The sequence below is a fragment of the Podarcis cretensis genome (genome assembly GCF_951804945.1).
Source record: "Podarcis cretensis genome assembly, chromosome: 16".
NCBI classification, from domain to species: domain Eukaryota; kingdom Metazoa; phylum Chordata; class Lepidosauria; order Squamata; family Lacertidae; genus Podarcis; species Podarcis cretensis.
The window spans coordinates 25,183,670-25,206,888 of NC_137186.1; the positions used below are offsets into that span (position 1 = coordinate 25,183,670).

At 47.9% G+C, this 23,219-nt stretch overlaps 1 protein-coding gene across 5 annotated transcripts in view; it reads right to left on the reverse strand.

Annotated features, from left to right (window-relative positions):
- The window catches only part of EMID1 (EMI domain containing 1), a 66,605-nt gene that overhangs the window by 35,084 nt on the left and 8,302 nt on the right, over positions 1 to 23,219 (reverse strand). For all 5 annotated transcript variants that reach the window (XR_013833780.1, XM_079956881.1, XM_079956883.1 and 2 more), the window contains exons 2-4: positions 17,128 to 17,241; positions 15,361 to 15,464; positions 1,203 to 1,289 (exon numbers count right to left, since the gene is read on the reverse strand). Coding sequence is in view for 4 of the 5 variants with exons in the window: in XM_079956881.1 (XP_079813007.1) it covers positions 1,203 to 1,289; positions 15,361 to 15,464; positions 17,128 to 17,241 (305 nt within the window). In the remaining variant the exon portion in view is untranslated. The remainder of the gene's footprint in view (positions 1 to 1,202; positions 1,290 to 15,360; positions 15,465 to 17,127; positions 17,242 to 23,219) is intronic.

Genomic DNA, 23,219 nt, shown 5'->3' on the forward strand with positions numbered 1-23,219 from the left:
GGTTGTGGCGCTCATCTCGCTTTACTAGCTGAGGGAGCCGGCGTACAGCTTCTGGGTCATGTGGCCAGCATGACTAAGCCGCTTCTGGTGAACCAGAGCAGTGCACGGAAACGCCATCTACCTTCCCGCCGGAGTGGTACCTATTTATCTACTTGCACTTTGATGTGCTTTCAGACTGTTAGGTTGGCAGGAGCAGGGACCGAGCAACGGGAGCTCACCCCGTCGTGGAGATTTGAACCGCTGACCTTCTGATCGGCAAGCCCTAGGCTCTGTGGTTTAACCCACAGCGTCACCCGCGTCCCTGGTAGGAGCTGGGAGACTGGAGTTCAAATCACCTGCTCGGCCACGAAGCTCACTGTGTGCTCTCAGGCCAGTCACTGCCTCTCAGCCTAACCTCCCTCACACGGTTGTTGTGGGGACTGAATAAGGTGAGAAAGATGTACCCCAGCCTTCAGCTCAAGTCAAAGATGTGCTAGGATCTGCCATTTTGGCTGTCTGCCCAAAATGCCAAGAGCGAAGGGGAGGAAAGCAACGGTGCAGTTTGGGTAGGACAACATACACCAGCCCAAGGGCAAGGGCGCTCTGCTTAGAAACCCTTGGGGAGGGTCTCCTGAAGGAAAAAGCTCTCGGCGGCTACTAGGCACAACGGCTATGCTGTGCCTCCATGGTAGGAGGCAGTGATGCTTCTGAATAAAGGTAAAGGTAAAGGGACCCCTAACCATTAGGTCCAGTCGTAGCCAATTCTGGGGTTGCGGCGCTCATCTCGCTTTATTGGCCGAGGGAGCCGGCGTACAGCTTCTGGATCATGTGGCCAGCATGACTAAGCCGCTTCTAGCGAACCAGAGCAGCACACAGAAACGCCGTTTACCTTCCCGTCGCAGTGGTACCTATTTATCTACTTGCACTTTGGCGTGCTTTCAAACTGCTAGGTTGGCAGGAGCAGGGATCGAGCAACGGGAGCTCACCCCGTCGCGGGGATTCGAACCGCCGACCTTCTGATCGGCAAGTCCTAGGCTCTGTGGTTTAGCCCACAGCACCACCCGCATCCCAATGCTTCTGAATACCGGTTGCTAAAAGCCAGAGGAGGGAAGAGGGTTGCTCTAGGGCTTGGGTGCTGCTTGATGGTTTCCCATTGAGGAGGCCGCCATGAGCACAGGATGCTGAGCCATTGGCCTGACTCATCTTAGGTCCTCAACCCTCACCAGAATAAGCTGCAGGCCGGGCTGGCAGTCTGCGTAAAGGGGCAGCCCCATGAGCAGCGTCCTGAGGATCCTGGTAGCCAGCAGTCTCTGAAAAGGAAGAAAAAGATGGGGGAGAATTGTTTAGGGTTGTGGCAAGGAACCTATTTCAGCCTGAGGGCCAGATAAGAGCTCACCCAAACTTAAAGGTAAAGGTAAAGGGACCACTGACCATTAGAAGAAGAAGAAGAAGAGTTTGGATTTGATATCCCGCTTTATCACTACCCGAAGGAATCTCAAAGCGGCTAACATTCTCCTTTCCCTTCCTCCCCCACAACAAAAACTCTGTGAGGTGAGTGGGGCTGAGAGACTTCAAAGAAGTGTGACTAGCCCAAAGTCACCCAGCGGCTGCATGTGGAGGAGCAGAGACGCGAACCCAGTTCCCCAGATTACGAGTCTACCGCTCCTAACCACTAAACCACACTCGCTCTCATTAGGTCCAGTCGTGGCCGACTCTGGGGTTGCGCCGCTCATCTTGCTTTATTCGCCAAGGGAGCCGGCATACAGCTTCCGGATCATGTGGCCAGCATGACTAAGCCGCTTCTGGCAAACCAGAGCGAACCAGAGCAGCGCACAGAAACACTGTTTACCTTCCCGCTAGAGCGGTACCTATTTATCTACTTGCACTTTGACGTACTTTCAAGCTGCTAGGTTGGCAGGAGCAGGGACCGAGCAATGGGAGCTCACCCCGTCGCGGGGATTCGAACCGCCGACCTTCTTATCAGCAAGTCCTAGGCTGTGTGGTTTAACCCACAGCACCATCCATGTCCCATGCCACCAAACTTAAGCACACTTAAAAAATACACACGCCACATCATTGAGTCGTTTGACCCTAAGCTAGGCATTATTCTTCCCACATTCCCACCATGAATTTAAACAATTGTGGCTTTTGCCAAAGAAACCTGGGAGATGTTGTTAAGGGCTGTGGGAGTAGTCTGGAGGTCACAAGTTCCTCCCCCAGAGCTATAGTTCCCAGATCTCTGCTTAACCACTCTGGGAATTGTAGTTCTGTGAGGGGAGCAGGAGTCTCCAATCAACTCTCAGCACCCTTAACATGCTACAGTTCCCAGAATCCTTTGAGGGAAGCCACAGCTGTTTAAGGAGGTATCCTGGTTGCTTTAAATATTGTGTGGGAAGAATTATAGGAACAGAATTACCCAGACTGAATAGAAATTTATTCATGTATGCGACTACGGCGGCAAGAATGTTACTTGCCCAAAAATGGAAAGAAGAAGAAGTCCAAGCAAAAGAAGAACAGATACAAAAGACTTACAGAATATGCTGAAATGGCAAAACTTACTGGAAATATAAGAAATCAAGATAGCAAACTTTTTATAAAAGCATGGAAATGGTTTATTAAATATTTACCAAAGAAAGAAAGAAAGAAAGAAAGAAAGAAAGAAAGAAAGAAACTGTATACAGATAAGGACATTGGCAGGATTATTTTAATAACCTGCAATTTTATAAGAGTATATATTTAAAGCAGATGAATAAATGAGTAAGTTAAGTTAATTTGGAACATGCAGAAAATATGTAAAAAAATTAATTTAAGGAAGCGCAGAAAGAGGGCGGGGAAGGACGTCGTGCTTCGAAATGTTAAAACGATGGTAAAATTATTGTAATGTATAAAATCGAAAATCATAAACAAAAATGAAACATAAGTAAATAAATAAATACAGTGTAGATGTAGCCATAGGGCTGTCACATGCCACTATCAGAGACAGTTTATAGCGCAATCCTAACCACAGTTGCTCAGAAGCCCTGTTGGATTCAGTGGGGCTTATTCCAAGGGAAGGTGGGGTTAGGACAGCAGCTGTATGGCTCTCTGAATGAGGTTCGTGTTGGCATGGGGAGTCACTGAGGAAATCCGCTGTCTGAATCACTTGGAACTGCAGTTGGCTTCCTCCAGATGGAGGTCTGTCTCCTACACGGGTCCGGAGGGCTGGCTTCCCATGCTGGGATGGGGTGGGAAAGGAACGAGATTGCCCGAGATTGCCGTCTGGTTCGTCTCTCTTGAGCCAAGCTTGTATCCCCAGCTCTGCTAGGTAACAAAGCCTTTTTGCCGTTTGAGATCCCCAGGAGGAAAAGAATTCCTAGGGTGGTTTCCGTGGAGTTAGCCCGGCCAGGGAATTTGGAAATTTCCCCAAACCCTGATCACACAGTGGAAGGTAAAAGGTAAAGGACCCCTGGATGGTTAAGTCCAGTCAAAGACGACTATGGGGTGCTCATTTCGCTTTCAGGCCGAGGTAGCTGGCGTTTGTCCACAGACAGCTTTCCGGGTCATGTGGCCAGCAAGACTAAACCACTTCTGGCCTAACAGAACACCATTATGGAAACCAGAGCGCACAGAAATACCATTTACCTTCCCACTGCAGCGGTACCTATTTGTCTACTTGCACTGGTGTGCTTTCAAACTGCTAGGTAGGCAGAAGGTGGGGCAGAGCAATGGGAGCTCACCCCGTCGCAGGGATTCAAACTGCCGACCTTTTGATTGGCAAGCCCAATGGGCGCAGTGGTTTAGACCACAGCGCCACCCGCCACAGTAGAAGGGCCGTTGCTTAGGGGCAGCTACTGCCAGTCAGTGTAGACAGCACTGAGCTAGATAGGCCCATAGTCTGTTTTGGTACAAGGCTGCTTCTTATGTTCCTATTTAATGCAACCCTTTATTTACAATGCTGAGGACTAGAAACTTAACCTTTTTTAAGGGGAAGGGCCATAGCTCAGAGGAAGAGCACCTGCTTTGCATGCCTCTGCTCTTATTGCAAGCTAGCCCAGCCATAGCTGGAAATGATGCATCAGATCAGATGGGTCTTGGGAGTAAAGTCACCAGAGCTCTTTTCATTCTGTCCATAGCTACTATTTTTTTAAAAAAAACTTGTTGGTTGCTTAATACAAAAGCATGGGGGCCACCTCTAAGCAACTTATGGAATAATTAAGAGCCAAAGGCATAGCATAAAGGAGAAAGCAGGACCTAAGCATACTGTCTCCAACAGTGGATAATATGGAACACATCAATAAGGGTTAGTAGCTGTGGACAGCCTTATTCTATAGTTTTTTTATTGTACAGGCAACCCCCTGTTTACGTACCTTCAATATCTGCATAAAGATGTCACTGAAATGCCACCAAAAGGGCATAACAGGGGTTTTGCAGGATTTTTCAATGGGTTTCAATTATATGCAATTTCACATAACCGCTGCATAAGTGGGGGGGGGGGCACCTGTAATTATCTGTACAGTGGTGCCTCGCAAGACGAAAAAAATCCGTTCCGCGAGTCTCTTCGTCTTGTGGTTTTTTCGTCTTGCGAAGCAACCCTATTAGCGGCTTAGCGGATTAGCGCCTTAGCGGCTATTAGCGGTTTAGCGGCAAAGCGGCTATTAGCGGCTTAGAAAAGGGGGGGGAAGCGAAAAAAATCGCAAGACTCGCAAGATGTTTTCGTCTTGCGAAGCAAGCCCATAGGGAAATTCATCTTGCGAAGCGCCTCGAAAAACGGAAAACCCTTTCGTCCAGCGGGTTTTTCGTCTTGCGAGGCATTCGTCTTGCGGGGCACCACACCGATATAACAGCTAAAACTGGGTGGGAAGTCATTAAAAAAACCACAATTAAACATTAACAGAATTAAAACTAACCATCCACCTAACACACTCATATATATATAATATTATATATATATATATATATATATATATATATATATATATACACACACACACACACATATACACACATATACACACATATACACACAGTAGGAGCTCGGTTTAAGAACAGCCCTGTTTACGAACTATTCGGTATAAGAACTCCACAAAAGTAGTGTTCCAGTTAGTGAACTTTACCTCAGTCTATGAATGGAAGCCGAACAGTGGAAGGGCACTGGCGGCAGGAGGCCTCATTAGGGAAAGCGCACCTCGGTTTAAGAACGGCTTTGGTTTAAAAACGGACTTCTGGAATGGATTAAGTTTGTAAACCGAGGTACAACTCTGTATGTGTGTGTGTGTGTGTGTGTGTGTTGGCTGGTCGGTTAGTTTTAATTCTATTAATGTTTAACTGATTTTTAATGACACCCCCCCCCCATTTTTAGCTGTTCTTATTTTATCTGTAAGCCGCCTTGAGTCCTTGAGGCAGGGTGGGGATAAACATAACGCTAATAATTATCCTTCACAAAATTGTCTAATCTTTTGTTAAAGCCATTCAAGATTGTTGGTCATTACTGCCTCTTGTGGGTGGGAGTGAATCCCATAGTAGTTGAACAGCTAGTCTGATTATCTGCTAGTAGATAGGAGAAGCTTTCTTCAGCCTCCCAGTACTTATTTGGGGACACGCTGAGACAAGGTTGTCTCCGCAAGGCTGTCGCATCTGGGTGGCCAAATGGATGTCATCAGCCTTGTCCCCACCCACTCGCCCCATCCTGATTTCAAGTCACATCAGGTCAGGGCGTCATCAGCTGTCCCAACCAATAAGGGAACACGCTGATCTCTGATGGCTCATTCTGAGACCACCCTGAGGACCACGATCTCCCCTTTCCCCTTAATCTGAACCGGAATGCATTTGGCAATGTAAATATTTGCTTTGAAAGGAGGGGAATGGAAGAGAAAGGAGGGCGGGTGTTTGTGCAGATCACAGGCATGAAGCGATGCAGCTGGCAAGATAGAAAAAAGAGGCCGCAAGAAATCTCCAGGGTTCTAGGGGTGGGGGTGGGGATTACTGGCGGGGCGCTAAGAGGTAAGGGGTGACGAGGTGTAAATGACCACCAGACCAGTTTTTTTAAACTGGTATCTCTGGATCAAGTTCATCAATTAAACTAAATACAGTGGAACCTCGGTTTTCGAACGTAATCCATTCCGGAAGTCGTTTGACTTCCGAAATGTTCGAAAACTGAAAATCAAGGGGTGTCGGCAAAGTGAATGGTGAAAATGGAAAAACGTGCCGTGGAAGCCGTTCGATTTCCAAGGTGCGTTCGGAAATGGAAGCATTCACTTCCGGGTTTTCAGCGTTCGGCAGCCGAGATGTTCTAAAACAGAGGTTGTGCTGCAGCTTCAACTGGATTTGAATTTTTTTTTTTTTCAACTAATGGTTACTGTTTTGAATTTGATTCTGCAATTATCTTCCTTAGTGGGTCATGCATACTGCTATTCTGAATAATGCTTTTTGTAGGGTAAGGGGCACTGGGGATGAGTTTATGGGGGAAAGTTTAGGAGCCACTAGATGTTCCAGTGGGGTTCCCCACGCAGGACCTAAGCACTACAGCCAGTTTCCCCACTTGTGATTTGCAGCAACTGGTATTCAGAAGCATTACTGCCTCTGACCGAGAGGCAGAGTATAGCCATTGCAGTTAAACAGCCCTCATAGCCTTATCTTCTGCCATAAATTTGTCTAATCCTCTTTTAAAGCCTCCGAAGTTGGCAGCCATCACTAGCCCTGGTGGGAGTGAGTTCCATCATTTTAATTATATGCTGCATGAATAAATTCTTACTTTTGTCTGTCTTCAATTTTCCAACATTCAGCTCTCTTAAATGCTGCTTTACTAGTATTTTAAGTGGGGGGCTTTTTCTGTCCGCTTACTCCAAGCCATGCACTATTTTAAATATCACTATTTTGTTCCTCCCTTACTCTCTTTTCCCCCTAAACTGAAAAGGAAGTTTAGTTCCTGGATAGATAAGCTACAATTAACTGGAACACACAAAGGCAGGGTAGCTCTCCCTTCTAATTATTTGTTTACACATTTGTTTGGTTGATAAATCTGCATCCTGTTTTTCTACTAGACTCCTCCAAGTAGCTCCCAAGCTAAATGCAAGGAATATACAAAAGGTCACCCTTTCCTTGCATGACTCCCTCTCACTATCAGCCCTGTTCTCATTTCACACTCAAGTTTCCAGTCCTCATGATCACAGAGGCTAGCTGCCAAGGAATCAAACGCAGGGACAAAATAACCAGGGAGAAGACTTGCCAAGACCAGGTAAGTTACGTATTGTGGCGTTAAAGCTGTTTGTTGGGAGCGTGGTGATGTCTAACCTGCTTTTGGAAAGGGGGTGCCAAATTGTAATACTAAGGAGTGGGGAGAAATATGGCATGCTTTATTGCAGGGGGGGTCCAAATGTGGCCCCCAAGTCTCTCTTTCAGGCCCTCGGGACCTTACCCATACCAACCCCCTCTCTTGTCACACTTATCTCCCCAGACCACACCTCTCACTAGCACTGCCTCAGTGCTTTGGCCTAGCTGGAAAGTGTCCTTAAACTCCAAAGTCTCTTGCTTGACTGGCAAGAAGGTAAAGAGGTGGGATAAGCTTCACATAAGCAGCTCTGCTAACATTTGTCTCTGGCCCTGCCCACCACTGACATGTGGCCCTTGGGAGGTTGACCAGAAAGGAACACAGCTCCTCAGGCTGAAAGAGTTTCCACACTTGTACTTTATGGGAAATCCCTGAAATAACAAAGAATTCAAGACTTGGAAGGGAACCCCAAGAGTCATCTGGTTTAGCCCGTGCAATCGCAGCTAAATAAATCCCTGATGGCCTTCTGGCCTCCATTTAGAAACCTCCAACAAAGGAGAGCCCATCAGCTTCCGAGGATGTCCATTCCATCTCCTCAGAGTATTGCAAAAGAACAATGTCAATCAACATTTGATGATCTTCTTCTACCGGTCCACAACAGAAAGTGTCCTTTCATACTGCATCACGGTGTAGTACGCTGGTTTGACATCAACTGATAGGAAGTGCCTACAGAGGGTGGTGAATACAACACAATATATTATGGGCTATCCCGTGAATCCACTGGATGAAATAGCAGAAGAATGTTGCCTCAGGAGAGTGAGGCAAATTCTCAGGGATGATTCACACCCTGGCTGGCACTTTCTTGATCTCCTGCCCTCAGGCAGAAGATATAGAAGTATGATTAGTCGCACCAACAGGGTAAAGAACAGCTTCTATCCGTGGGCTGTTAGGCTGCTGAATGAAAAGATAACAACTGGGCAACTGACTTTCAGGTTTGGTGGGTGTGCGTCAGTAAACGAGGGGAATTAAGACTAAGAGAGCTGAGTGGGGGGGTGCTTGTGTAATCTCACTGTATACAAGTTGTACAAGTGACAATAAAGTATTTCAATTTCCACTGTCAAGCAGCTCTCACAATCAGAAAGTTCTTCCTAATGTTTGTTGTTGTTGTTTAGTCGTTTAGTTGTGTCCGACTCTTCGTGACCCCATGGACCAGAGCACGCCAGGCACATCTGTCTTCCACTGCCTCCCACAGTTTGGTCAAACTCATGCTGGTAGCTTCGAGAACACTATCCAACCATCTCGTCCTCTGTCGTCCCCTTCTCCTTGGGCCCTCCATCTTTCCCAATCCTAATGTTTAGCCAGGATCAACTTTCTTGTCATTTGAACCCATTGGTTCAGGCCCTAGCCTCCAGAGCAGCAGAAAAGAAGCTTGCTCCTTCTTCCACGTGACAACCCTTCAGATATTTGAAGATGACCTCTCAGCGATATCCGCCTCTGCCAGCTGTTACTTCCTGCATAAGTTGAATTGAGCTGCCTCTTCCCCTCGTTCCCAGAAGGCTTTATTAAAACGTGTGCGGCTTTCGCCATGAAATGGGCTGAGATGACCACAGCAAGCAAAGCAAATGAGGTGGGCCAACAGGATCTCGAGGAGGGCGGCCGTGCTGCTGACCCAGCAAGGCACACTCAACAAACAGGAAGGGTGAATGATTTCCCATGGAGGCTGTCAGATGGTTCAGGAGATGAAAGGATGCCGTCACAGAAAGGCAAGCGCCACGCCTAGGAAAACAGATCGCTGATCAAGCAGGCAGGGCCTGCTGAAAGAGGAAGAGGAGGGGTCCCTGCACCTCTTACCTAAAACGCTCTCAATTACCTCCGTCACTGGAGTACAGGAACAGAGTGCCTTATACAGTGGAACCTCGGGTTAAGTACTTAATTCGTTCTGGAGGTCCGTACTTAACCTGAAACTGTTCTTAACCTGAAGCACCACTTTAGCTAATGGGGCCTCCTGCTGCTACTGCGCTGCCGCTGCACAATTTCTGTTCTCATCCTGAAGCAAAGTTCTTAACCTGAAGCACTATTTCTGGGTTAGCAGAGTCTGTAACCTGAAGCGCATGTAACCTGAAGCGTATGTAACCTGACGTACCACTGTACAGAGTCAGAATCATGGGTCCATTTAGCTCAGTCTTGTTTACACCATACCCTCCAAGTGTCCCTATTTTCCAGGGGCAGTCCCGGAATTAGAGAAGCCGTCCTGGTTTCGATCCCTCTTTTCCTTTTTTCCTCCGCGTCTCAGAGAATAATTAAAAGTTGCAATGGAGGCAAAAGATAGCCTGTCATCGCCAGCAGCCATTAATATCCTTTTCCTCCATGAATTTGTCTAATCCTCTTTTAAAGGCATCCAGGTTGGTGGGCATCACTGCCTCCTGTGGCAGAGAGTTCCAAAGTTTAAAGATGTGCTGTGTGAATAAAAGCTTCCTTTTCTCTGTCCCGTTACTGAGTCTTTGACTCAGCCAGTATGGCTCATCTGACTCGGCAACCCACCTTCAAACACACATAAATACAAACAAGACAGGCTGGATAGCTTAGTCCAGGCATGTCTGAAGTCCGTTTCGGGGACCTAATCTGGCCTGCCGGTTGGTCTAATCTGGCCCCTGTGGCAGTGTATTTCCTGGGCTAAAAAGCTCAACAACTTCAATCCTAAAAAAAGGTCAACAACTTCGGTTGGCCCTCACTCATGTTCACTTCAACAAATCTGGCCCTCTTTGGAAAAAGTTTGGACACCCCTGGCTTAGTCGGTAGAACCTGAGATTCTCAATCTCGAAGTCATGGATTCAAATCCCACATCGGGCAAAAGATTCCTGGTTTGCCAGGGGGTTGGACTAAGATGACACTCATGGTCCCTTCCAACACTACGATTCTATGAAACCACACTGCAACCAACCAGGCTCTGGACCCCCTAATCTCTCACAATGCCAATAAAAATAAATACTGTATTTTTCACTCTATAAGACGCCCTTTCCCCCTCCTAAAAAGTAAGGAGAAATGTGTGCGCATCTTATGGAGTGAATGCAGGCGGGAGGCTCTGCTCAGCGCTCCCTTTAAAGAGCCGCACACACACTCTGCGCGCTCTTTAAAGGGAGTGCGGCTCTTGGGGGAGCCTTAGCCGCATGCAGCCTCTCCCAGGCAGTGGATCAAGGCTCCCCTTGCCTGGGAGAGGCTGTGCGCGGCTATCCCATAAGCCAGGACAGCCAGCGGGATCGCTGCGCAGCAATCCCACTGGCTGTCCTGGATTATGGGATTCAGATTTTTTTTCTTGTTTTCTTCTTCCAAAAACTAGGTGCGTCTTATGGTCTGGTGCGTCTTACAGAGCGAAAAATAAAAATAAGGGACCTACTCCCATGATGCTCAAACAAAAAAACCCTGCACAAACACTATGCAACAGAACAAAAGATCATTATTCCCATTTCCCTCCCTCCGTCCCTCTCTCTTTCCCATCTTTCCCCCCACAAACGCACGATGTCTGTGGCAATAGTGTCTCATACCAAATGTAAACTGTGACGAAGACCCTACAAATCAAAAACGGAGATGCTATATGTACTTTTCCTTGTATATTTGTTTGTCTTTTAACACAAGAAAATCTTTAATAAGAGCCATTTTAAAAAAAAACAACAACCAAAAAACCTCTCATCATCGCCAGCCAACGTAACCAACGGCCAAGGATGATGGCAACAGCTTGAGGGCACCAGGACCTGAACAAGGGGTATTTATTTTTTATTTATTTTGATTTATTCAATTTGTATACCACCCTTTACCCGCAGATCTCAGACCTATTTGGTTGTTTCTGCACCTTCGACCATTGCCAAGCAGAGTTTAACCACACAGAAGTAGACCAAGGCTGCAGAAACTGAAATTAACTTGGCCACAAATAAACTACAGTACGCTGAATTTCCCTGGAAGGTCAGCTTTAAGAAGGGAAGGCGATTTGCTCTTAATAAATATTAAAATGACTATAATAAAATGGGATCCGAATAAAAATTATGTCAAAACCAAGAGCCAATTAAAAAAACAAAATTATAATCCTGAATCTCCCTGGCAAAACAGAGCATTCTCTCTGAAGGGTTTTCTACTCTTGCCAATGTACCTCTCTCCAAAGTTGGCTTATTTCTCTCCCTCTTCCCCCATCAGCCCCCGTCAGCCTCCCCTCCACCACAGACCTCTCTCATTTCCTACTATGCTCTGCCAAACTCAATACAGGGAGTATCCATCCACCGGGTAGGATTTCACAATAATGGGATTTCGCACCAGGTGTCCTTTTATTTTATGGATCACTTCTGACATCTTGGCTGCCTGCCACCTGTTATGATCTGAGCCTGCTGTTTGGAGTTACCGACACTGGTCCCCTTTTCCATGCACAGTCAAGCATAGCTGGGTTTGGGGGGGCTACGCAACCCTTCACTAAGGCTCAGGAAGTGTGTGGAGTGGTTCAAATGGAGCTTACAGCAGCAGCAAGAATAAGCAGCAGCAAGAATACTCATTGCAAAGCATTGGAAGACACAAGACCTACCCACCTTGGAAGAATGGCAGATGCAAGTAATGGACTACATGGAATTGGCGGAAATGACCGGCAGAATCCGAGACCAGGGAGAAGAGTCGGTGGAAGAAGATTGGAAGAATTTTTAAATCTATCTACAGAAACACTGTAAAATTATTGAATGTTAATGACGTTGGAATGAAACGAAGTGGTTCTAGCAATAAGGCAAAATAAGAATATGCAAGAAGGGATTGATAGCAGATGAAAATTTGAAGTTAGAATATGTGAGGATAAACAATTAAGGGTAAATTAAGAGGGTATGAATTTGCTGAACAAATTTTTAAATGGAATACAAAAAAGGGAGGTGTGAGGAAGTCAGGAAAATAAGTAAATGATTGTAAGATATCAGAAAGAGGGATTCTTATTTTTTTTTTCTTTTTTCTTCTTACGTTAAATCTCTGTTTTTGTATTTTCTTTGTGTGTTCTTTGTTTATTGTTTACTGTTTTGTAATCCTTTTTTTGTTAAAAACTTAATAAATATTAATAATAAAAAAAAATTAAGTGGAGCTTACCCTCCCGGCCACAAACCACCCCTCCGTCTTGTCACCACAATCAGTGGCATTCACAGGGCCAGCTCTACTATGGGGCAGAGAGAGGAAGCTGCCTCTGGCCATTTTTACTTGGGAGAGGCAACGCAAGACAGAGCAGGTTGTCCTGTATGCCCAATGCAAGCCCCACTGCCTCCAGGTGTGCTGTCCTGCAGCCAGTTTTAAATAGAGCCACTGCCTCTTGTGGCAGAGAGTTCCACATTTTAACCATGCACTGTGTGAAGTGCTTTCTTTTTTTAACTGTCCTGAATCTCCCAACATTCAGCTTTGTTTGGTGTCCACGAGTTCAGGCATTATGACTGAGAAAGAAAAGCTTTTCTCTATCCACTTCCTCCATGCCGTGCATTATTTTGGACACCTCTAGGCGCTGTGGGTTAAACCACAGAACTTAGGGCTTGCCGATCAGAAGGTCGGTGGTTCGAATCCCCGCAACAGGGTGAGCTCCCATTGCTCAGTCCCTGCTCCTGCCAGCCTAGCAGTTCAAAAGCACATCAAAGTGCAAGTAGATAAATAGGTACCACTCTGGTGGGAAGGTAAACGGTGTTTCCGTGCGCTGCTCTGCATCGCTAGAAGCGGCTTAGTCATGCTGGCCACATGACCCGGAAGCTGTATGTCGGCTCCCTCGGCCAGTAAAGTGAGATGAGCGCTGCAACCCCAGAGTCGGCCACAACTGGACCTAATGGTCAGGGGTCACTTTACCTTTACCTATCTTGTCATCTTATATATTCCATCTAGATAGCTGGGGTAGCTCAGTTGGTAGAGCATGAGACGAGAGACAAGGCACACAAAGAGAAAGGGCTGGGCAGGGAGGAGGAGAAAAGCAAGCTCAACTCAACCAGTAGAACATCGAAATTCTCAGTCTCAGCATTGTGGGTTCAAGTCCCATGTTGGGCAAAAGATTCCTGAATTTCAGGGGGTTGGAATAAATGACCCTTGTGGTCCCTTCCAACTCTACTGTCTCCCTGTGTTTTTATAAATAGAGTATTAAAGTTTCGCTTCTCAGATTTCCCAGCAAACTCTCCTTGCTTTTCGCTTGGGGATTTTCCATTTCTTCTTTGCCCATGTGCAGCCCTCCAGAGCATGCGTAGGCAAACTAAGGCCCGGGGCCCGGATCCGGCCCAATCACCTTCTAAATCCAGCCCATGGAAGGTCCGGGAATCAGTGTGTTTTTACATGAGTAGAATGTATCCTTTTATTTAAAATGCATCTCTGGGTTATTTGTGGGGCCTGCCTGGTGTTTTTACATGAGTGGAACGTGTGCTTTTATTTAAAGTGCATCTCTAGGTTATTTGTGGGGAATAGGAATTCATTCATTTCTCCCCCCCCCAAAAAAAAAATATAGCCTGGCCCCCCCCACAAGGTCTGAGGGACAGTGGACCGGCCCTCTGCTGATAAAGTTTGCTGACCCCTGCTCCAGAGCATCTCAGCATCTGGGAGTCTTGGGTCCTTGCTCACATCCTTCCTTGGTTCAAAGACAAGGGGAGGGAAAGAGACAGGATGAATCGGTCAGCTCCGTTCTGGGTCATCCTGAGTCATTGCTTCCTTCAACCCAAACCAAGCGGATATTGAACTTCCCCCTGCCATTTGGGATCTGGGGCCCAGACACAAGATCAACACGAGTCGTCAACTAGGAACCACCTCAGGCAGAACCACCTCACCCAGCTCCTGTTCCATCACAGAAACATTAATTTAAAAATAATTAAGCGATTTATAAATGCCTTCAATAAGCAAACACTGTTAGAGGATTCTAAATTGTACTGTTCTGTGGTAAAAGATAAAAGGTAAAGGACCCCTGGACGGTGAAGTCCAGTCGAAGGCGGCTATGGGGTTGCGGCGCTCATCTCGCTTTCAGACCGAGGGAGCTGGCGTTTGTCCACAGACAGCTTTCTGGGTCATGTGGCCAACAGAACTAAACTGCTTCTGGCACAACTGAACACAGTGACGGAAGCCAGAGCGCACGGAAACACCATTTACCTTCCTGCCGCAGCAGCTTTCTGGGTCCTGTGGTCAGCATGAATAAACTGCTTGTGGCGCAAGGGGACACCGCGACAGAAGCCAGAGTGCACAGAAACACCATTTACCTTCCCACCGGAGCGGTACCTATTTATCTACTTGCACTGGTATGCTTTCAAACCGCTAGGTTGGCAGGAGCTGGGACAGAGCAACGGGAGCTCACCCCATCGCGAGGATTTGAACCACCAACCTTGTGATCAGCAAGCCCAAGAGGTTCATTGGTTTAGCACCACCCATGTCCCACCTGCTCTGTGGTAGCAGCTCACGGCACCCTCTGCAAACCACAGTTCCCGGGACACTGTTACTCAGCCTTCTGGAAGGTTTGCAAGTTGCTGCAGGAGGACCATGAATAACATCAGGGGAGGGGTGTCTGTCTCTAGAACCAAGGCGAACTCGAATAGCAACCTTAGTATTTTGGCTTTTGCCAGGAAGTTTGACATTGTTAATGTAATCTTACCATATTCATAGTATTGAAACGTTGTGGGTTTCTGTATGTTGTCGTACAGCACGGTCGCATCTTATGTGCATTTAACTTGCGCGCTTTCAAGGCTGAAAATGCACAAGCAAGGCAGAGGGCAAGTGGGACCTTTGTCGCAAGCTTCTTGGGACGACTTCTTGCAAACCACTTTGAGGTTTCTTCCCTTTACAATCACGTGGCATATAAATTTTGCGAAATAAATAAGATAAATAAGTTGCATCTCAGGGGGCTGCACCAGACAGCGGTGCATAGCTTTGCCCCACACATCCTTCAATTTCCCCACTGTTTCAGACCGGAAGACCCTTGGGGGACCTGTTTATTTGTTTACGTACCTGTACAAAGCAGCAAGAATCACATAACGGTCATATCAATGCCAACAACCATAGCTGTGATTCTTGAATTGCAATAAGTTGGATGATCCTCGAGGTCCCTTTCAGCTCTACAATTCTATTATTCTATGAACCGGGCCTTATCTCTGCGCCCACCCCAACCGGCTGCCTCGTACCTGCCTCGCAACTGGAACCCGTGTGTCCCGGACAGCATTTCCACTCCAGAGCCGTGACCGTCTTGTAGGCCTGCTTGTACGTTGGCCTGACGATCGTTCTATAGCTGAGGAGAGACAAAAAACAAAATGGCTTCTTCAGGCAACAGGAGCTACAAGTGCAGAGAGCCTGGGGCTCTGTGGGGGCTTCTGTGGGGCTTCTGTGGGGGCCCAACTCCTATAATAAAGTGTGGGGCTGTGGAGGGAAGAGTAGAGTGGGTGGTTGGAGGGCCAAGGGCCAAAGAGACCAAGGTTCAAATTCCCTTGCAGCCATGATACACTCAATAGGTAAGCCTTGAGCCAGTCACTGTCCATCAGTCTAACCGAGCCGGCAGGGTTGATATGAGGAGAAAATGCAGGGAGGTAAGATTTTCTAGGCCACCTTGAGACCCTTGGGGGAAAAGGAGGTATTCAGTTTTATTGTTTTATTCTTTTTGTAAACTGCTTAGAGGTTTGCTTTTACAATCAAGCTGTACAGTGGTACCTTGGATCTCAAACACCTTGGTCCTCAAACACCTTGGTTCCCAAACACCAAAAACCCCAAAGTAAGTGTTCCGGTTTGCGAACATTTTTCGGAAGCCAAACGTCCGATGCGGCTGTCGGCTATTGTTTCTGGGGCTCCTGCACCAATCAGAAGCTGCGCCTTGGTTTTCAAACATTTCGGAAGTCAAATGGACTTCCGGAATGGATTAAGTTTGGCGCTTTTGTTTTTGCTATTTATTATGCGCTTTTGTTTTTGAGGCTTTTTTGGTTAATTTGTTTTTGTGTCTGTTTGGAACCCAGTTCTGCTACTGATTCTGACTGATTGTGTGACTGCGGAAATGGATAAAAGCCCCCCATCCAAACAATGACTATCATCAGTGCAGGTAAGAAAAAAATGTTAATTTTAATTTTTATCATCTACAATACTGTCTTATTTATTTTATAGTACAGTAAATTGATTATTGTTTCATTTTATAGATCTATGGTCTTGTTAGATAGTAAAATTCATCTTAAGTTGCTGTTTTAGGGGTTGTTTTTAAAAGTCTGGAATGGATTAATCTGTTTTGCAGTGTGGTGTAGTGGTTAAGAGCGATAGACTCGTAATCTGGGGGCCGGATTCGCTTCCCTGCTCCTCCACATGCAGCTACTGGGTGACCTTGGGCCAGTCACACTTCTCTGAAGTCTCTCAGCCCCACTCACCTCACAGAGTGTTTGTTGTGGGGGAAGAGGGGAAAGGAGATTGTTAGCCGCTTTGAGACTTTTTCGGGTAGTGATAAAGCAGGATATCAAATCCAATCTCTTCTTCTTCTACTTCCTGTGCGAAAGTGCACCTTGGTTTTGGAACGCTTCGGTTTTGGAACAGACTTATGGAACGGATTAAGTTTGAGAACCAAGGTACACTGTATGCACATTTTATGAAATAAAAAGAATAAATGTAAGGATAAATAAATAAATGGCATTGGCAAAAGAGGCCTTAAAGCCAGGAAACCAACAGCCAGTGGGCCTCAACAGACCCACCACACCTCCTTGTTTGGCCTGCGGGGCCATTTTGGCCAAGCCCCACCCACCAGCTGCAGATAGGACACTGGGTGACTGGCAGGTGTCAAGCCCCACCGACCCGTCAAACATGACCCACTCGTTTGGAAATGGAGGAGGGCAGAGCTCGGTTTCCGTGTTTCAGGGTGTGTGGGAAGGCAAATAGGCTGGAAAGGATGTGGGAGGCTGGTCAAATGCTTTTGGCTTCCTCACCTGCCCCCCGTGCAAGTCGTGGGCCACCAGCAGCTCTGGAACACTCTCTGGAGGTAGGTGCCATTCTGGATATGACAGGAAACCGTCCGGGTGACAGTGTAAGAACACCAATTCCTGAAAAGAGGCAAGAGACACAGGATGAATCACCAGGTGCTGAGGAACAGAAGCGCAGTGGCGTAGCGTGGGTTGTCAGCTAACCCGGGGCAAGGCAAGTAATTTGCGCCCCTAACCCCTAACCTGCCGCCGCTGCCAGCTTCTTCTTGCTGCTGCCTGGGCTGGGGTATTTACGGTAAGGTAGCCACGGCGGTGGCGGCGGCGGGTCCGTGCCAGGTGATCTGAGGCGAGTTGCCGCTGGCGCTGCTGCCCAAACGAAGCCGCTTGCCCGGAGGAGGAGGAGGGCAGAGAGGCGAGGAAAATGCAACATGGCCCAGCAGCTGCAGCAGCAGCAGCAGCGGCGGCGGGGCTGTGAGGAGGGGCTGCCTGGCGAGCACTGAGAGCCGCTGCCTGCCGGAGGCCTTCAGCCCGGACGTACGCACAGCTCGTCGGTTCCGCAAGACATGGGGCTCTGCTACAGCCTGCGCCCGAGGCTCTTCGGTGACATCCGGTTGTGCCCGGATGTTGTGCCCGGTGCGGCCGGCCCCCCCTGCACCCCCCACGCTACGCCACTGCAGAAGCGGAGGCAGAATATCCATTTGCCCTCGTGTTATGTGCCTGGTCTGGAAGCTTCCAGAAGCTCCAGCTGCAGCAGAATGTGGTGGCCAGAGTGCTGGTTGGGGCATCTGGCTGACAACATGCCGCACCACCATTAGAGCCCACTTACAGCCAAGCCAGGCTCAAGGTCCTTGTATTAATTGACAAAGCCCTGAACAACATAGGTCCGAGGTACCCCAGGGATCTCTTGAGCCCTTCTATCCCAGCTCCATCGCCATCTATCATGGATGCCTTAGCTGAGATTCCTGTATTGCATGGGTTGGACTAGATGACACTTGGGGGTCCCTTGTAGCTCAACAATTCTCTCTGTCATATATATATACATACATATATTTATATATATGTGTGTGTGTGTATGTTTTACAATTTTTACTCATTTTTACATCTTTAAGATATCAATGACTTCCCTTCTTCTCTTCCACGGTTCATTTTACATATCCTAAATCCCTGCATACAGAAACTATACCATTCAGTATTCCATTATTGCATCCATCATAACTTATTCAAACTATTGAACTTATCTTAATGCTGCCAGCGTTTTCAGCCGTACACAGTTATTCCCCATACATTCAATGAACGTTTTCCAATCTTCTCTAAACGTATGTTCTTCTTGTTCTCTTATTCTATATGTTAAGTCTGCAAGCTGCGCATATTCTGTCAACTTAAGCTGCCAATCTTCTGTAGTCGGACTTCGCTCGTTTTCCTTTTGGGGGCTAACAAAACACAGGCCGCAGTAGTGGCACACATAAATAAACTTTTTTGAAACCTGGGAATTTCAGTCTGAATTATCCCCAACAGAAAGGACTCTGGTTTCTTTGGGACAACTTGATGATTCTATGAGATTATCTACAGGAGCATCATTGATCGTTCCTCGCCATTACCTCCCTTGCCTTCTGACGAGGACGCCACTGGGTGGAAGGTGCAAAACACTTGCGCAAACAAGCAGCACTGCATCCACCCCTGAGTCCAGGATGCCGGGCTACACAGGATGTTGACCTGACCCAGCTGCTAGGCCCATGGGCCGGATCCAGCCCGCGAAGACCATTTTACTGGCCCATGAGCCACCCCCAAACTGAGCCACCCACTAAACAGGCACAGTGCAGCACGGGGACTCACTGAGCAGCACCAGAAATCACATCTACGGACTCACAGATACCGAAAATCACTTCTGCGCATGCCCAGATGCCAAAAATCGCTTCTGTGCAGGAATGATTTTCGGCGTCTGGGCATGCACAGATGTGATTTCTGGCACTGCGCTGCACTGGTCTGGCCCACGGACGATCTCCGCAGGAGTGGTCCGGCCATGACTGGTAAGCCTTGCTGACCCTTGCACTAGGCTCTTATGTTTTTGGCTGTTCAGATGACCTCAAAGGTCCCTTACAAGTCAATCATTTCATCTTCCCCCTACTCTTTTGGTTTCCCCACCCTAATGAAAGAAAATTCAAGGCAAGAGCTAGAATCTCAATGAGGGGCAGGGGTGCCAACCTGAATAAAATATTGGGAAGGGGGCAGGTAAGTCCTGCCCTGTATAACTGATCACATGATGAGGCGCACTCACACCATTTGAATGGCAATGCCCGGCCCCCTCAATTTGGGGGGAGGGGCGAAGGGAGCTCGCCCCCTAGGAGTTGGCATCTATAGTGAGGAAGCCAGCACCCTCCCACCAAGCCCCTAATGACTACAACACTGAAGCAACAACATGCAGTTAAAACCAGTGTGCGAAGCCTTCGTGACCCCAGGAATATTCCCAGCCCAGACTTTCCCCAGTTTGTGATTGACACCTTACTCGGTCCAAGAAACCAAAACACTGCGAGTTGCCAGATGAACACCCCGCTGGCACTGAACTGAACTGCCTCTCCACATTCTGAGCAAGGAAGAGGGTGTGTGTGTGTGTGTGTGTGTGTGTGTGCGCGCGCGCCCATAATATAGGGGAGGAGAGAGCGAGAACTTGAAAAGGCTGGAAAAGGGCCCTGGAGAGGCGATTAAGCATTCCAGAGAGCAAACAGGAAGGGGAATTCCCTCCAGCCTCAGAAACCTGGTGCCAAGTCTTGCTCTTGAGAGGTCTGTAATTTTCCGTGCCAGAGTCATAAATCCCTGACTGGCAGGATGGAGAAAGGAAATACTCACTCGCCTTGTGGGGGGTTCACAGGACCTAGCATTGCTACTCTCTCCGTCCGTCTGGCGCGCATATATGAGACACGTTAAGTCTCTGAATTCCAGGCAGCAGCAAGCTTTTCCAGGAGAGCCGGCAAAAGGGTCAGGTAACGCGAGATCCCGAGGTTGCCAAAACGCATGGAATCTGGAGGTCACCTTTCAAGCCTTGATCTAATCTAAATGGAGACCTTTCAGCAGGTCAAGAGCTGGGGGCAGCCGAGCAGGCTCAGAACAGCAAGGGCCTGATGTCAGCGATGTGTCGAGGCATCACTCCAAGGGGTTCCTATTTATCAAAGGCTTAAGAACACAAGAAGAGCCTGCTGGATTAGGCCAATGGCCTGTCTAGTCCAGCATCCTGCTCTCACAGGGACCAACCAGATGCTCCAGCAGGGAATCTGTAAGCAGGACCTGCATGCAAGAGCATTGTGGTTTCCAGCAACTGGCCTTCAGAAACACCACTGCCTCCAATCGTGCCAGCAGATCTTGGCTAGTAGCCTTCCCCTCCCTAAGCTGCCCCAGTTTGGTGGTACATGTCCCAGCGAATCCCAGTTTGCCCTTCCAGGGGGAGGAGATGCCTTTTTTAAAAATCTTAAAAGTGTGAGTTGATAGACCTGCTGCATTCTTCAGGGTTCAGCACCACCACCGTGGTTTCTGGCCGACTTTGGGGTTGCGATGCTCATCTGGCTTTATTGGCTGAGGAAGCCAGCGTACAGCTTCTGGGTCATGTGGCCAGCATGACTAAGCCGCTTCTGGCGAGCCAGAGCAGCGCACGGAAACGCCGTTTACCTTCCTGCCGGAGCGGTACCTATTTATCTACTTGCACTTTGAGGTGCTTTTGAACTGCTAGGTTGGCAGGAGCAGGAGCGACGGGAGCTCACCCCGTCGCAGGGATTCGAACCACCGACCTTCTGATCGGCAAGTCCTAGGCTCTGTGGTTTAACCCACAGCGCCACTCGTGTCCTGCCATTCTATTTTAAGCACGTCCAATTGATGCATGAAGGTAGATCAGAAGTGGAACGGGGCAGGGACACTTAGATGCTCTCTGCCAACACGCTCAGGAGCTGGGAACGGAACCCCCATGCAAAATGGTTGCTGCCTGCATGGAGACACTTACCTGGGAATAAGCCACACGGTGACAAAGTGCAATTTGCACACGAGTAAGTTTGCAAGGATTGCACTGCCATGTCTCGGATGGAGGCAACAGACATCACAGGCCTGTGGGGCAAGTGTGTAAATAAGTTCATGGGGATTCTGTGGCATGCTCAACTGATGTTATTGGACTCCAACTCTCATCATCCCAAGATGTTGGACTGGATGGTGTTGGGAGTCTAACCATATATGGAGGACCACAGATTTTGCCATTGCTTGTGGGCTAGACACCCGCTTCCTTATCATTACTTTAGCGGCAAATTCACAGCTGTAGGGTTCCTTCAGGGGAGACACAGTCACTCCTCCTTCTTTGATTATACAGTGGTACCTCGGGTTACAGAAGCTTCAGGTTACAGACTCCGCTAAGCCAGAAATAGTACCTTGGGTTAAGAACTTTACCTCAGGATGAGAACAAACATTGTGCCACGGTGGCAGCAGGAGGCTCCATTAGCTAAAGTGATGCTTCAGGTTAAGAACAGTTTCAGGTTAAGAACGGACCTCCAGAACAAATTACGTTCTTAACCCGAGGTAGCACTGTACAACCATTTTACAATTATTCGATAATAATAACAACATTGCAACAGTCAATGCAGATCTCCATGCGTTGCCTTTCAGCTAGATCGACTATTTCCTGTGCACGTAGATGGAGAAATGATTTGGAGTGCTCCAATGTCACCTTAAAAGTGACCCAGGTGGTGCTTTCTGCAAAGTTCCATTGTACGCAGAATTTGCATGCCATTCTCTTGAGACAGAAGCCCCTGGTTTGTTTTTCAGGGTTCCTAAACACCTTGCGGTGTTTAGGACGCGGGTGGCACTGTGGGTAAAACCTCAGTGCCTAGGACTTGCCGATCGTATGGTCGGCGGTTCGAATCCCCGCAGCGGGGTGAGCTCCCGTCGTTCGGTCCCAGCTCCTGCCCACCTAGCAGTTCGAAAGCACCCCTAAGTGCAAGTAGATAAATAGGTACCGCTTTATAGCGGGAAGGTAAACGGCGTTTCCGTGTGCGGCACTGGTGCTGGCTCGCCAGTTGCAGCTTCGTCACGCTGGCCACGTGACCCGGAAGTGTCTTCGGACGGCGCCGGCTCCTGGCCTCTTGAGTGAGATGAGCGCACAACCCTAGAGTCGGTCACGACTGGCCCATACGGGCAGGGGTACCTTTACCTTTACTTTTAAACACCTCCTTGGTGTTCTTCCCACGCCTCTCCTCCAGAAGGACCCTAGGAGCCCACCCTCATTGGCTGGCTCACTTCCTTTCACTCTGATTGGCTCCCATCAGCACAAAGGGGAAGGAGACAACTTCTTAGTGGCTAGAAAACTCCCTTTTTGTGCTGATTGGGTGGTTCTAAGATGCTGGAGGCAAGATCTCTGCTGGGACGCTGCAGCTGCAGAAATAGTAAGGAGTCTTTGACTCCACCCCCCATAAGCCTGGACCACTTCACCAGTGTTCCTCTTCCAGTAAATTGGTGGGAGCTGGCAGAAGGCAGTTTCACATGGGAGCACACTACCCAAAAGGGGATGAGGGTCAAATGGCAAATCACATCAAATGCATCATCTGTATGGTTTTTAAAGAGATTGTAAAATAGAAACACTACTGACAAAATTAGGGCTTTGGAGCCCAGTTAATATTTGCTTCCCACACCACAGCCTTGAGAAAAATTGCCCCTCCTGGGACCAATAGCAGCTCGGGTGGGGGGGGGAGATTTTTGGTGAGAACACAGTGGGTGGAAAGAGTTAAAGCCCCCTCTGTGCCCCATTCCTGAACTTGAAATTTTTAGGCTTATAGAAAAGGCAAGAAGGAGGTGACACGACAGAAATGTATAAAATTACGGAGAAAGTGGATTAAGAAAAAAATTGCTCCTTTTTGCATAAAACTAGAATTCGTGGAAGTCCAACAAAGCTGAATGTTGTGAAAGACGGGACAGAAAAAAAGAAAGGACTTCTTCACACAGTGCATTGTTAATCTGTGGAACTCACTCCCACAGGAGACAGTGACAGCTACCAACTTGAACAGCTTCAAAAAGTGGGTTAGACAAATTCCCGGAAGATAAGGTATTTTGTTTCCCTCTGCCCTTTCCCTAGT